The following is a 15133-nucleotide window of genomic DNA, read 5'->3' as shown; positions in this document are numbered from 1 at the left end:
CCCTCAGGCTCGGGCCTGCTTCCCCATTTCCTGGGTGGTGGGGAATCCCATGACTGCTGATTCTGACAGCTTGATTCCTGGAGAGGTCTCCACCCTCCAGACAGCTTGGGAGGAGGCGAGTGGTGGTAACCAGAAGAGCTGACAACAGAGTCAGGCAAAAGGACAGCTCAGTTGGCATCAACATGAACAGATTTTGGGTGCACACTGCGAAGTCTGGGGCTAGAGGTGATTTTGGGACTTCAGTCTTTCAAAGGACTCCCAGGGGATTGGGACGATGGGGACTTCCACAGTCTGAGTCCAGGATCTGCTCTGTTAGATATAATCCATGCAATCTGAACATCTCCAAGCCCGTTTCCCCATCTGTAAAGTGAGGACAGTAATGCGCCTTCCTTCTGGGATTGCTGCTGTCTGGACCCCATGGGATACTGCCCACAATGTGGCTGGCATATAGTGGGCACTGAAGAAGTCCAAGTTCTGTTCCTTGCCTCCTCTTCCTCCTCCTGCATCTGCCTCATCCTCAACCCCAGCCAGATGGGGCCTGGGGAAGGGAAATTGAGAGGCTGCCTTCCTCACAGCAGAAGGGAGGAAGTACAGTGCCCATGCCTGGCATCCATTCTGGTCACTTGGGCTGCACCATGCCCATTCTCCTGGGCAGAATGGCAGTGGCTGGGTTGGGACTAGGACTTCGTGTTGGCTCAGAACCAACACCAAGGCATAACCACCTGGGAGGGGACTGCTTTCCTAGCCTCTCAGCAACTTAGATGCAGAGGATTTGGGGGACCCCTGTATACTTAGTGACTTAAAACTCTCCACAAGGGGATAGAGAAATGGCTTAGCAGTTAAAGGCACTTGCTTGCAAAGCCTGGGTTTGAGTCTCCAGTACTCACTTGGTAAAGTGAGATGTACAAAGGCTCTGATGTGCCCCTTCCTGTGTATCTTAAATAAGTAAATAAAAATAAAACATAGACACTCTCAATAAGGTGCCATGTTGCCTGTTCTTGTGGGAATAGTGGGTATCCAGTGCTCCCAGGATAGGGGGGAGCTCCTGAGGGTCTTAAAAAAAAACTTGGGCTGGAGAGATGGCTTAGCGGTTTAAGGCATATGCCTGTGAAGCCTAAGGACCCAGGTTTGATTCCCCAGGACCCACATTAGCCAGATGCATGAGGGGGGCGCATGCATCTAGAGTTTGTTTGCAGTGGCTGGAGGCCCTGGCATGCCCATTCTCTCTCTCCCTCTTTCTTTATCATAAATAAATAAATAAAATATTTTTTAAAACTTTTTATGTAAGAGAGACCGAAAGTGAAAGGGACAGATAGAGAGCATGGGCACACCAGGGACTCCAGCCACTGCAAAAAACTCCAGAAGCAAGTACCACATTAAGTGGGTACAGGGGAATTGAACCTGGATTCTTGGGCTTTGTAGGCAAGTGCCTTAACTACTAAGCCATCTCTCCAGCCCCAGCTCTTGAAGATCTTGATCCTCTTCTACTTCCCAACTCATTTCAGGGACTTCTTGCCCCGAGGATCTGGAATTGTCACCCGACGTCCCCTGGTCCTGCAGTTGGTTAACTCTACCACAGGTATGAAACCTGTCCCATTCCACATCCTTCTCCCCAAAATGAAGTTCAGCCCAGTCTGTGAAATTGCTTGACTTTACACAAGGGCATGGTCCCATCGCTAGGACCTCTATTGTCTATCTGGACAGTGGGTGTTCAACTGTGTAATGGAGACCTGGATTATGTTTGGAGGTGGGGAGTGTCTATTGCTAGTGCGCAATGGCACCCATGTGTGGGTTTCTGGCTACGGCACCTCTCCCCTACCCCTACCTGCTTCTGGAGCAGAGTATGCCGAGTTTCTGCACTGCAAGGGGAAGAAATTCACCGACTTCGAGGAGGTGCGCCTGGAGATCGAAGCTGAGACCGACCGGGTCACTGGCACCAACAAGGGTATTTCACCGGTGCCCATCAACCTGCGAGTCTACTCGCCCCATGGTGAGACCTGGCCACGCCCCTGAGATTTTGTCTTCTCCACCTAGCCCCGCCCCCGAGGAAATTTCTGGGCCCCGCCCCTTTCTGGCCTTCGCTTTGCGCGCCCCCTCCTCCTCCGTTCTCCGCCCCGCAGAGACCTCTTCTCCCTAGCTGCACCCTGCCGCGACTCCACCCACTTTAGGCCGTGCCTCTCACTAGCTGTCAGCCCCGGTTTCCCTAACCCCCGCCCCCTGCGACCACCCTCGCTGTAAGCCCGGCCTGCTCCTTAACTCGGCCCGCCCACGGCCACGCCCCCAGCCTTGAGCCCGCCCTCTCGCCGCCCTGTCCAGTGCTGAACCTGACCCTGGTGGACCTACCTGGAATGACCAAGGTCCCAGTGGGGGACCAACCTCCCGACATCGAGTTCCAGATCCGGGACATGCTTATGCAGTTCGTCACTAAGGAGAACTGCCTCATTCTGGCTGTGTCCCCTGCCAACTCCGACCTGGCCAACTCCGATGCCCTCAAAATCGCCAAGGAAGTGGACCCCCAGGGTAGGTTCCCAGCGGGTGGTCGATTTACAATACTCTGCAATGCTCTAGTGTTACTTTAGGGGAAAGCCCGAGGGGGGGGGGGTCGAAGTACAATAGTAATGGGATCAGATTTATGCCTTTAATAATGATTTGAAGCTTGGCGGGGCGTGGTGCATGCCTTTGATCCCAGAATTTAGAGGGTAGAGGTAGGAGGATTGCTGTGAGTTTGAGGCCAGGCTGGGATTACAGAATGAATTCCAGGTCAACCTGGGCTAGAGTTGGACCGTACCTTGAAGAAAAAAGAAAAGAATCATTGGAAAACTCTGATGATGTTTCTGACCAAGCCTTGAAATCCAAGCAGCTAGAAGATAGAGGCAGGATCAGTTCAAGGCCAGTGCCAGCTACACAATGAGTTCTAGGCGAGTCTAGACTACGTGAAATCCTGTTGCAAGGAAGCAGGGCTGGGATGTAGCTCAGCTGGAAGAGTGCCCGACTAGCGTGTGTGAGGCCCTGAGTTCTGTCCCCAGCCCAGCACACACAGGATGTAATATCAGCATGGCGGGGGGGGGGGGGGAGTAGGAGGATCAGGAGTTTAAGGTCATCCTTAGCCACATGGGGTGTTCAGGAAAGTCTGGACCTCAAGTGATCCTGTCTTCAAAAAAAAGAAGCATCTGATACATGTGCAAATGAGCACACCCCGTGTGCACATGTGCAGAGGCCAGAGGAAGACGCTGGGCCTACTCCATTCCCTTCCCCTTTATTTCCCTGAGACAAAGTCTCTCGCCGAACCTGCAGTTCTTGGGCTAGGCTAGACTGGCTGACCAAGAAGTCCCAGGGAGCTTTCCCTTTAACGCAGAGCTGAGGACTGAGCACAGCTCCTCCTGCTTGTGCAGCACACACCCTTAGCCACGGAGCCACCGCTGCACCCCCAATGTCCCCCACTCACTAAAGTATCTACCACAACTTTGTAAGGTCCCCATGAAGAAGTCCACTTAATAAAAATTACTAACAGTGTCCAAAAAAAAAAAAAAAAAAGAACCTGCCTGCGAATCCTAAGGACCCGTGTTCAACTCTCCAGGCCCCACATAAGCCAGATGCACAAGGTTGCACATGTGCACATGGGGCGCACACATTGGAGTTCTTTCAGTGGCTGGAGGCCCTGATGTGCCAATTATCTTTCTCTAAAACCAAAGGCTAGTCTGTTGGATTTGCCTCAAAAAAAAAAAGAGAGAGAGAGAGAGAAAGAAGGGAGAGCCGAGTGTGTGGTGGCACACACCTTTAATCCCAGCACTCAGGTGGCAGAGGTAGGAGGATCACCATGCATTCAAGCCACCCTGAGACTACATACTGAATTCTAGGTCAGTCTGAGCTGGAGTGAGACCTTACCACGAGAAAAACAAACAACAACAACAAAAAGAGGAAAGCTGGAGAGATGGCTTAGTGGTTAAGGTGCTTGCCTGTGAAACCTAAAGACCCAGGTTCGATTCCCCAGTACCCATGTAAGCCAGCTGCACAAGGTGGCACATGCATCTGGAGTTTGTTTGCAGTGGCTAGAGGCCCTGGCACACCCATTCTCTATCTGCCTCTCTCTCAAATAAATAAATAAAATTAAAATAAATTTTAAAAATACCTTTTTAAAAAAGGAACCAGACGTGGTGGCTAACCCCTTTAATCCTAGCACTTGGGAGGCAGAACTAAGAGGATCACCATGAGTTTGAGGCCATCCTGAGACTACATAGTAAATTCCAGGTCAGCTTGAGCTAGAGTGAGACCCTACCTCGAAAAACCAGGAAAAAAAAAAAAAAGATGAATGAGGGGGGTGGGGAATCATTTTGGTAGGACTGGGGATATAGCCCAATGGTACAGTATTTGCCTAGCACGGAGAGGTTCTAGTACCACACACACATAAAAGGTCATTATGGAGCCAGCCATGGTGGTGCATGCCTTTAATTCCAGTACTCAGAGGCAGAGGTAGAAGGACCCACATGAGTTTGAGGCCAATCTGAGACTACATAGTGAATTCTTGGTCAACCTCAGCTAGGGCAAAACCTTGTAAAACCAAAAAAAAGTAATTTTGGTATTCAGTGTGGTGGCATACCCTGGGATCCCATCACTAGGGAGGTGGAAGATGATTTTAGCCTGGTGTGATGGCACACACCTTTCATCCCAGCACTGGGGAGGCTGGGGTAGGAAGATCAATGTTAGTTCAAAGCCAGGCTGGGCTATAGAGTGAAGTCTGGGTCAGCCTAGGCTAGAGTGAGACTGGCACTTGCTTGCAAACCTGATGGCCTGAGTTTAAGTCCCAGCGCCCATGTAAAACCAGACACAAAGTGGTGCACGCATCTAACATTCATTTGCAGTGTGGCGAGAGCCCCTTGTGTGCTCATACATAAGACCCCCCCATAAAATTTAAGAAAAAAATCATGATTTTCATTTTTATTTATTTATTTATTTTTGTTTTGTTTTTTCGAGGTAGGGTCTCACTCTGGCCCAGCTATTATTTTTTTAAAGACAAGATCTGAAGCTGGGCATGGTGGCGCACACCTTTAATCCCAGTACTCGGGAAGCAGGGGTAGGAGGACCTCCATGAGTTCGAGGCCACCTTGAGACTACATAGTGAATTCCAGGTCAGCCTGGGCCAGAGTAAGACCCTACCTCAAAAAACCAAACCAAACCAAAACAATCATCATCATCATCATCATGTCTATCACTCTCCCATCTCTCAAATAAAGCAAACAAAAAATGTCACTAGGCCATCTGTGTCCCTGGAATGAAGCCTACCTGATCGAGGGGTATAATAATGCTTTTGATGTGTTGTTGAATTCAGTTTGTGAAGATTTTGTTCAGAATCTTTGCATCTGTGTTAACTAGGGATATAGGCCTATCGTTTTTTTTTTCTTGTTGTATCTCTCTCTGGTTTTGGTATTAGAGTGATGCTAGCTTCTTAAAAGTAGTTGGGAAGCATTCCCTGATAGGTTTGTTAAGGAGATTAATCTGCCCTGGGTTTAGTTTTGGTAGGTGGCATGTGTCTAGGAATTCATCCATTTCTTCCAGATTATTCGATTTGGGGGCATAGAGGTTTTGGAAGTATGTCCTGATGATTCTTCTAATTTCACATCTCTTTTTTTTCCTTGATGAAATTGGCCAGGGGTTTATCAGTGTTTATTTTTTTCAAAAGACCAGCTCGTTTCATCAATTTTCTTCCTTCCTTCCTTTTTTTTCTTTTCTTTTTGTTTTTTAAGGTAGGGTTTCACTGTAGCCCAGTGAACCTGGAATTCACTATGTCATTTTTCAGGGTGGCCTCGAACTCACAGTGATCCTACCTCTATTTCCTGAGGGCTGGAATTAAAGGCCCGTGCCACTTTGCCCAGCTTTATCGATTTTCTTAATTGTTTTCTTAGTTTCTAAATCATTAATTTCTGCTCTGATCTTGATTATTTCTTTGCTTCTGGAGCTCTTAGGGTTGGATTCTTGTTTTTCCAACACTTAGGTGTATCGTTAGTTTTTTTTTTTTTTTAATTGCCAGGCATGGTATTATACTCTTTTAATTCTAGCACTCAGGAGGCTGAGGTAGGAGGAGTGAATTCCAGGTCAGGCTGGGTTAGAGTGAGACTCTACCTCAAAAAAACACAAAAACTAGGGCCTGGAGAGATGGCTCAGCAGTTAAGATATTTGCCTGCAAAGCCTAATGACCCAGGTTTGATTCCTCAGTACCCACATAAAGCCAGATGCACAAAGTGGCCCATGCATCTGGAGTTCATTTGCAGAAGCTAGAGGCTGTGACATGCCCATTTTTTTTCTCTCTCTTCCTCTCTCCTTGCAAATAAATTTAAAAAAAAAACCACACAAAAATATCATTTCAGTCACTGTGGAGCATGAGAGAAGAGACCTGAGTGAGTGGGCAAGGAATGAGAACAGGGTGGTAAGAGTGAGGATGCATGAGGCCTCCTGTGTGAGGGTGGGTGTAGATGTGGCTGACTGCCCTCTTGCTGTCACCCTCCAGGTCAGCGCACCATTGGGGTCATCACCAAGTTGGACCTGATGGACGAGGGTACAGACGCTCGGGATGTACTGGAGAACAAGCTGCTCCCCCTTCGCAGAGGTAGGACGGCCACCTTCCGCCCCACTTCCTTGCCCTTCCCCTCCCCTGCCTCCCTGGAAGGCTGGCTGCCTCTGACCTTGCCCCTGTCCACAGGCTACATAGGGGTGGTGAACCGGAGCCAGAAGGACATAGATGGCAAGAAGGACATCACAGCCGCCTTGGCTGCGGAACGCAAGTTCTTCCTTTCCCACCCGTCTTACCGCCACTTAGCTGACCGCATGGGCACACCCTATCTGCAGAAGGTCCTCAATCAGGTAGGGGAATGGAACAGGCCAGGCTGGGGCCTGGGGCGATGAGAATGGTTTTAGTGCATATTAAGGGCGACTAGGAGGGGCTAGCATCCCTCTCATGCTGAGCACAAACCAAGATCCAGAAAAGTGCTACAGCTTGTCCTCAGTCCCCATAGGGAGATAGTGACAGGCAGCTTTCTTGACATTTCCCTCTCTGCGACCTGCAAGGAGAGCCCCAAGACACCCAGATAGAAAGAAAGCCAGGGCCTTGTATGGATGGTGGCTCTGGCCAGGGTTTCAGTGGGGGCCAGACTAGTGTGTACTCAGCTGACTTTAGTCCCTCTGACACGAGAGAGGCTGACCACAAAACCACTAGAAGCTTCCCTAAATGTTTCTCCATCTGGAGAGAGAGAGAGAGAGAGAGAGAGCAAGGGAGGGAGAGAGGGAGGTGAGAGGGAGGCAACTGAGAATACCGCAGACCTGGGTTCCAATTCCAGTTTCATCACTCACCCACTGAGACATTGTCTAGCTCTCTGAGTCCCCACTGCTACCTCTAAGAAGGTGACTAGACTCTGTCTCGTAGGGTCACCATGAAGGCTCAGAGCCCTTCCCCTCCAGCTTGGGAGACCTAACCACCTTGAGCATCTGAACTTGAGAACTATCTTTATTTTTATTTATTTATTTATTTTTTTGAGGTAGGGTCTCACTCTTGCCCAGACTGACCTGGAATTCACTATGGAGTCTCAGGGTGGCCTTGAACTCACTATGATCCTCCTACCTCTGCTTCCCGAGTGCTGGGATTAAAGGCGTGCGCCACCACGCCCGGCTTTTTTTGAGAACTATCTTAAGGGAGGTCTGAACACAGAGGGTGCAAGGGGGTGTCCTCCAGCCTCTGCTGCCCAAATGCATTTGGGTTCTGATATCTAAAAATATTAGATTTGGCTGGGCATGGTGGTGCACACCTTTACTCCCAGCACTCAGGAGGCAGAGGTAGGAGGATTGCCGTGAGTTCAAGGCCACCCTGAGACTACATAGTTAATTCCAGGTCAGCCTGAACCAGAGTGAGACCAAACCTCGAAAAACCTAAAATAATAAAAATATCAGATTAGGGGCTGGTGAAATAGCTCAGTAAAGTGCTTGCCTTGCAAGCCCAAAGACCTGAGTTCCAGGCCAGGCATGGTGGCACACACTTTAATCCCAGCACTTGGGAGGCAGAGGTAGGAGGATCGCCGTGAGTTCGAGGCCAGCCTGAGAGTACATAGTGAATTCCAGGTCAACCTAGGCTGGAGTGAAACCCTACCTCAAAAAACAACAACAACAAAAAAGACCTGAGTTCATCCCAGGCATTCATGTACAAGGTGCTGCGCACTGGGGAAGCTGAGACAGGAGGATCCCTGAAGCTTACTGGCCAGCCAGTCTTGCCCAGTTAATGAGCTCAAGACCAATGAGAAACCCTGTCTCAAAAAAAGAAGGGCTGCATGTCTGAGGGTAGATACCTGAGGTTGTTCTCTAGTCTCCACACACATGCACACGCATGCATCACATATGCATCAAAACATTAACTTAGCTGGGTATGGTGGTGCATGCCTTAATCCCAGCAGAGAGATGCAGAGATAGGATGATTACACTGAGTTCAAGGCCACCCTGAGACTACATAGTAAATTCCAGGTCAGCCTGGGCAATAGCGAGACCTTACCTCGAAAACAAACAACAACAAAAAAATTACATGTATATTTAACTTAGCCAAAATTGGGTAGCTTCAAATACAAATCAGACTTGTGGCTTCTGTTGAAAATTGAATTGTGGTTTACTAATTCAAATAGTACACCTCTGTGAATGCCAGCTGAGTGCCACGCCTGCCCTCTGCAGCTTTTGTGCTGATAATGGGGCAACATGAGGTGGCACGTGTGGCTGCCTTCCCATAGCTCTGTGTCTCAGCACATCCACACAGCCTCATGGCATCTCTTGCCCTGTCTGGGTTCTGTGAGCATCTGGGGTTGTGACTATGGCTTTAACCCTTTCCTCACCCCACCCCTAGCAACTGACCAACCACATCCGGGACACACTGCCAGGGCTGCGGAACAAGCTGCAGAGCCAGCTGCTGTCCATTGAGAAGGAGGTGGAGGAGTATAAGAACTTCCGTCCTGACGATCCATCCCGCAAGACCAAGGCGCTGCTACAGTGAGACTCCTGAGCCCCCATGAGTCCCCAGGAAGAGCAGCCTCCACTCCAACCTCCTGGGTTCAGGGTTGCTACCTCTACCCTCTTCATGACCATGCCTCTCTCCCCCACAGGATGGTCCAGCAGTTTGCAGTGGACTTTGAGAAGCGCATAGAGGGCTCTGGAGACCAGATCGACACCTATGAATTGTCAGGGGGAGCCCGCATTAACCGGATCTTCCACGAGCGCTTCCCTTTTGAGCTGGTCAAGGTAGGTATGGAAGCCCGCAGGCAGGAGGCTGCTGAGCCCTGGTGCCCAGCCCTGGGAGCAGGGGTGGGCCCTGCCTTGACCTCCCAATGTCAGGGATGGGCCCTGACTACCTTTCTGTTGCTTATCCTCTGCAGATGGAGTTTGATGAGAAGGAACTCCGGAGAGAGATCAGCTATGCCATCAAGAATATCCATGGCATCAGGCACGTACTGGGACAGGGGTGGGGGCTATACCCCAGAAATCAGGGACACAGGGCTTAATGGAGAGGTTCCTCAGGAAGGACCTGTGGGACCCCCCAATCCTCTCCAACCCAACTTTCTTCCAGCCAGCTCAGCAGGCCCCAACTAGAGGAGATGTATGGGCCACCTGGGCCACCAGGACCCTGCCACCTGCTGGCCTCCTTTACTATCCCAGTAGCATGGCCTAGAGGCACAGGACACAGGTGGCTAGGGAAGCACCCTGTGGGGCTAGGTTCTCATCCTTCCCCAGAGTGAGATAGCTTTGTTCAATGCCACCTAGGTGGCAGAGCAAAGGCCCACACCACCGGGTAGAGCCTGGGCAGAGCACTCTGGTAGAGGTTCAAGTCCCTTTATGATGGAGTGAGACTTCTCAAACCACATGATGCTCCCAACTGCTGATTAGCCTGACATCACCCATTCTACCCAACTTCTTCCTAGACTACCCCAAAGCACATGGTACAGAAAGGAGGATTGTGGAGTAGACTGCTACTTAGACCCTTTGAGGACTCAGACCTACACTTACTCATTCAACCACTTCAGCAGAACAGCTTAAAGCACCTACTTGGTGCCTGGCAGTGAACAAGACAGAGATGCCTGTGTTCATATGCAGGCTCCATGCTGAGGCGTGGCTAGGAATTCATATACTGAGAATTTCATTGACCGAAACAAGAGGACCTCTCTCCCTCTCTCCTAGTCTTAACATTGAAAAGGTTAGGCTGGAGAGATGGTCAGCAGTTAAAGGCACTTGCTTGCAAAGCCTCCTGGCCCAAGTTCAGTTCCCCAGTACCCACACAAAACCAGATGTACAAAGTGGCCCATGCATGTGGAGTTTGTAGCAGCAGGAGGCTATTGCGTGCCCATTCTCTCTCTCTGTCTCCCTGTCTCTTAATTATTATTTGAAAGCTGAAAAGCTCAATTCCCAAAAGGGCTCTTAAGGAGGACCCAGTATGACAATTTCCAACCAGGTCTGGACCACAGAACTTTTGTAGGAGCCCCTAAGAGGAGGCAGAATGGACAGAACCGAGGCTCAAGCAGGCCTTGTGCAGGCCCTCAGGATCAGTGGAAAGCCACTCATTAGGATCTCCCACCCCGGGCCGGGGTGGCACAGGGGGTAAAGTGCTGGCTCATAAGGACCTGAATTCATATCCATCACCCATGTAAAGTGTGAGGTGTGGTAATTGATAGGCACCTTCAGTCCCAGCACTGGTGAGTCAGAGCCAGGAGAATCCTAGCAGAATCTTGGTTCCCTGAGAGATCTTGTGTCCCAAAACATGGTAGAATGAAGAGCACTTCCAGTGTCAACCTCTGGCCTCTGCACACGCTTCCATACATGTTAATGAGCACCTGTGCTTACATACGTGCATACATACACATCACACACACACACACACATCTTGCTGGGAATGATGGCTCACTCACGCCTTTAATCCCAGCACTTAGAAAGCTGAGGCAGAATGCCAGCCTTGGCTGCAGAGTGAGTTCCAGGTCAGCCTAGGCTAGGGTGAGACCCTGCTTCAGAGAAAAACCAAACCTACTCGGGCGTAGTGGCACACACCTTTAATATCAGCACTCAGGAGGTAGAGGTAGGAGGATCACCATGAGTTCAAGGCCACCCTGAGACTACAGAGTGAATTCCAGGCCAGCTTGAGCTACAGTGAGACCCTATCTTGAAAAACAAACCAAAAAAAAAGAAAAGAAAAGAAAAGAAAAAGAAAAAAGAAAAGAAAGAAAAAACAAATAAACAAAAGAATCTCCCACTGACTATACAGATGGAGACAGCTAAGGCCCAGAGAGGTTAGTAGGAGGAATCCCCACCAGCGTAATCCAGGGGCTGGGGAGGGACCCTGGCCTGACACTCCTGGCAGGTGCCGGCCTGTGACACTGTGCCCTTCTCCCACTCCGGGCATTCAGAACAGGGCTGTTTACCCCAGACATGGCCTTTGAGACCATTGTGAAAAAGCAGGTGAAGAAGATCCGAGAACCGTGTCTCAAGTGTGTGGACATGGTTATCTCGGAGCTAATCAGCACCGTTAGACAGTGCACCAAGAAGGTAACCAGTAGCCCTGGCCAGCCCCGCCTCCGTCCCACCCTGCACCGCTGCCAGGCACTCCTTCCCCACGTCCCCCACCACCTCCTTGGTAGCATGTACAGGCCTCAGCGGGGTGGGGAAGGCAGGAGACCACAAAGACGGGCGGGGAGGGGGTCCTCTGAAGGGACCTTATACATCCCCTGATCCCCAGCTCTGGGTGGACACTAGGGAGACATACGTGATGGCAAGACCCTAAGAGCCACCAAGAGTTTGGAGAGGATGATGTTAGAGGGGACCCCGAGCCCCCTCTTTGCCCACAGAGGCGGGGGTCATCTTCTAGGACTCTAGAAGGAGTCTTGGGGAAGCCTTGGCCAGAGGACAGGTGAGGTACAGGACCTCCTGGGATTGCTGTGTGGGAGCTAGGGCAGCCAGAGGGGTGCAGGGGGCCTAGGACTGGCAGGCACCATGTCTCCCTGCTGTCCTCCATCCTCCCCATCCTCCCTTGACTCTGCCTCAGGACTCATTCAAGCCTCCACTCCCCTTCCATCCACATTCAGCCTTCCAGGGACACAGCTGTCTCTTGCCAGTCATTCATTAAGTCTCACAGAACACCCGCCACCCCCACAAGGAGGGCAGGGCAGGGAGGGTGGTACCCATTTCACAGCAGGAAAACCGAAGCTCCAGGTTCACTGAGAAGTGGCAGAGCTGTGGCTGGAAGCCGAGGCTGTGGGCTCCAAGTCCAGTGCTCATTGGTTCCGCCCCAGCCTCCCTTCCCCTCCTCTCGCGCTGCTGCTCTGGGCCCCTCTCAGTCGCCACCCCTACTCTTTCTGTCTTTCCTCTCTTCTCGCTCTTTCTGTCTTTTGGATTTGAGCTCCCCTCAGACCCATTTGGAGGAGAGGCAAGGGGATAGCCCTCAAAGGGAAAGGAAGGGGGGCAGGAGAAGCTCTGGGAGGCCTCATCCTGCATCACAAGTGCAGCCCTCCGAAGGCAGCAAAGCCCAACCCATCCTGGCGGAGGTAGCGAGTGAGCCTGGGCTGCCAAGTCAGGGTGAAGCTAATGCAGGGGTTCTGGAAAGCCTAAAGTTAAACAAGATGGGGTGGGCTGGTCCCGGCCTGGGTCAGATCCTTAGGGGTATATAGAAACCAAGGTTATAGACAAGAGTGCCATCAGAAGAGACCAGGCAAGCTTAGTGTCGCTGAAGAATGTATGCCTCATAGGGGTATCCCCAAACTGAGAAGGGCTCTCTCAGAGCAAAGGCTTGGTTCCTGACCTCTGGCCATACCCCCAGAGCCCTGGGGGGCTGGGGGGGATGTTTGGCAGCACCAGGCAGGTGCGACTCCAAAGGTGGCGGAGGGCTAGGTCCCACGCTCATGTTGTCTTCTGTTCTCTCTCTTTCTCTGTGTTGGTGTTTCTCTCTCTCTCTCTCTCTCTCTCAATCTGTCTTCCCTCACCCCATGCCTGTGCCATCCTCACCCACCCCCCTGAGCCTGGCTGCTTGATTTTCACTCCCTCTCCTCCTCCTCCTTTTGTCCACCCGGCCACCCCTCCTTATGCCCCTTCCTCCTCCCTGGGTGCAGGACAGGCCTCTTCACACCTGACCTCGCTTTTGAAGCCACAGTGAAAAAGCAGGTGCAGAAGCTCAAAGAGCCCAGTATCAAGTGTGTGGACATGGTAGTGAGTGAGCTCACGTCCACCATCAGAAAGTGTAGCGAAAAGGTATGGCAGCTGCCTGGGTGGGACTGGGCCCCAGCTGTCCCTCTCCTATGGCCACACCCTCCTCCTACGGGACGTGATGGCCTCTTGGCTCCCCACTGGGACTCAAGCTCCCATGCATGGCCAGGTGATCCCTGGCCTGACATTTTCTGGCATCTTGTAACTCTGGGGCTACCTTCGCTTGTGGACCCTCCAGACCCTCGTCCCTGCCAGAGGGCTGTGCTTCACTCCAGGCTTCCTCAGCACCCCATTTTCCATGGGTGAGGCTGCTGGTGACCACCGTGGTGATGACAGGCGATGGCTGTTTAGCGAACAGCTACTATGGGCAGTGTCTGGTGTTAAGTGTCCCTACTTGCTGACTTAATCCTGTCACCCCTCCTAAGATGTGAGGAGCACTACCTTTCCCATTTTACAGGTAACCAGTCTTGGGAACAGCAGAATAGAATTCAGATTTAGGAAGGGGTTCCAGGGTTGGAGCTTCCTGGAGTGCGGGAGCCATCCCAGTACCTCAAGACCAATTTGCCTAAAAGCATATTGGATTGCTCACTGTGCAGTAATCCATGCATGTTAGATGTGGTCAGCCTCTTTGGAGTTGTCTGTGAACTTTCAATGCCTTTTTCCTATTTGTTCACTTTTGGGCATTTCAAGGATTTTTTTTTTTAGCCTGGTTCAGGGGTGCACAAGGGAGCCCATTAGCTATAGGAGCTCTGACAGAATTCACAAGCTGAGCCAAGTTCTGGGATGAAGCCGGCCTCACCTGAGTCTGAAAAGATCCCTTGGGCAGTGGGAGGTGCAATGTCTTCCTTAGGTGGTCTTTTCTGGGGTTCCCCTTGTATGTGGGTGCAGAGCCCATTGGGCTGCATCCCACTGCAAAGAGGGGGCAAGATCATGTGCTCGGGAATCTGTTGATAGGTGCTTAGGGTGCTCCAACTCTTTTTTTGTTTGTCTTTTCAAGATAGGGACTCACTGTAGCCGAGGCTGATCTGGAACTCACTGTGTAGTCCCAGGCTGGCCTCAGCAATCCTACCTCTGCCTCCCAAGTGCTGGGATCAAAGGCGTGTGCCACCACGCCTCATTCTTTCTCCCTCTTTTCTTTTCTTTTCTTTTCTTTTCTTTTCTTTTCTTTTCTTTTCTTTTCTTTTCTTTCTTTCTTTCTTTCTTTCTTTCTTTCCCTCTCTCTCTCTCTCTCTCTCTCTCTCTCTCTCTCTCTCTCTCTCTCTCCTTCCTTCCTTCCTTCTTTCTTTCTTTCCAGTTTTTTGAGGTAGGGTATTGCTGGGAATTCACTATGTAGTCTCAGAGTGGCCTCTAACTCATGGCAATCCTCCTACCTCTGACTCCCCAGTGCTGGGATTAAAAGCGTGCACAACCATGGCTGGCTCCAGTTCTTCTTAAAATATATGTTTTTTTAAATTTTTATATATTTATTTGAGAGAGAAAAAAAAATGGGTGCTCCAGCCATTACAAATGAACTCCAGACACATGTGCCATCTTGTACATCTGGCTTTATTTGGGTACTGGGGAATCAAACCTGGGTCCTTTGAGTCCTTTGGCTTTGCAGACAACTGCCTTAACCACTAAGCCATCTCTCCAGCAACCCCCCTTTTTTTTCAGACAGTCTCATTCTATAGCCCAGGCTAGGGTGGAACTTATGGCAGTCCTCCTGACTCAGCCTCCTGAGTGCTGAGGTCACAGATGTGAGCCACTCCACTCAGCTTACAAACTCTACAGATCTGTGGGTGGATGTGTATAGCGGGCAGTCATGTGTGGGTATGTACATGTGGGCACGTGTGTGTAGGTGCACATGTATTTGTGTGTGAGGGGAAGCCAGAGGTTGATAGAAGGTGTCTTCCTCAATTGCACACCACTTTATTTCCTTGAGGCGAGGTCTGGC

The 15133-nt window shown here is 50.8% G+C and overlaps 1 protein-coding gene across 20 annotated transcripts in view; it reads left to right on the top strand.

The window, feature by feature from the left end:
- Positions 1 to 15133, top strand: part of Dnm1 (dynamin 1) — a 64824-nt gene that overhangs the window by 13245 nt on the left and 36446 nt on the right. For 15 of the 20 annotated variants that reach the window (XM_045141952.1, XM_045141950.1, XM_004671613.3 and 12 more), the window contains exons 2-10: positions 1506 to 1579; positions 1841 to 1990; positions 2317 to 2520; positions 6503 to 6601; positions 6695 to 6855; positions 8870 to 9012; positions 9126 to 9261; positions 9396 to 9463; positions 11412 to 11550. In XM_045141952.1, the coding sequence (XP_044997887.1) occupies positions 1506 to 1579; positions 1841 to 1990; positions 2317 to 2520; positions 6503 to 6601; positions 6695 to 6855; positions 8870 to 9012; positions 9126 to 9261; positions 9396 to 9463; positions 11412 to 11550 (1174 nt within the window). Of the gene's footprint in view, positions 1 to 1505; positions 1580 to 1840; positions 1991 to 2316; positions 2521 to 6502; positions 6602 to 6694; positions 6856 to 8869; positions 9013 to 9125; positions 9262 to 9395; positions 9464 to 11411; positions 11551 to 13106; positions 13246 to 15133 lie in introns of all 20 variants that reach the window. The other 5 variants (XM_045141951.1, XM_004671614.3, XM_045141948.1 and 2 more) reach the window with 1 other exon arrangement.

Source organism: Jaculus jaculus, chromosome 1, assembly GCF_020740685.1.
Source record: "Jaculus jaculus isolate mJacJac1 chromosome 1, mJacJac1.mat.Y.cur, whole genome shotgun sequence".
Classification (NCBI taxonomy): domain Eukaryota; kingdom Metazoa; phylum Chordata; class Mammalia; order Rodentia; family Dipodidae; genus Jaculus; species Jaculus jaculus.
The sequence above is the reverse complement of the archived record's forward strand: the minus strand, read 5'-3'. Positions and strand labels throughout refer to the sequence as shown.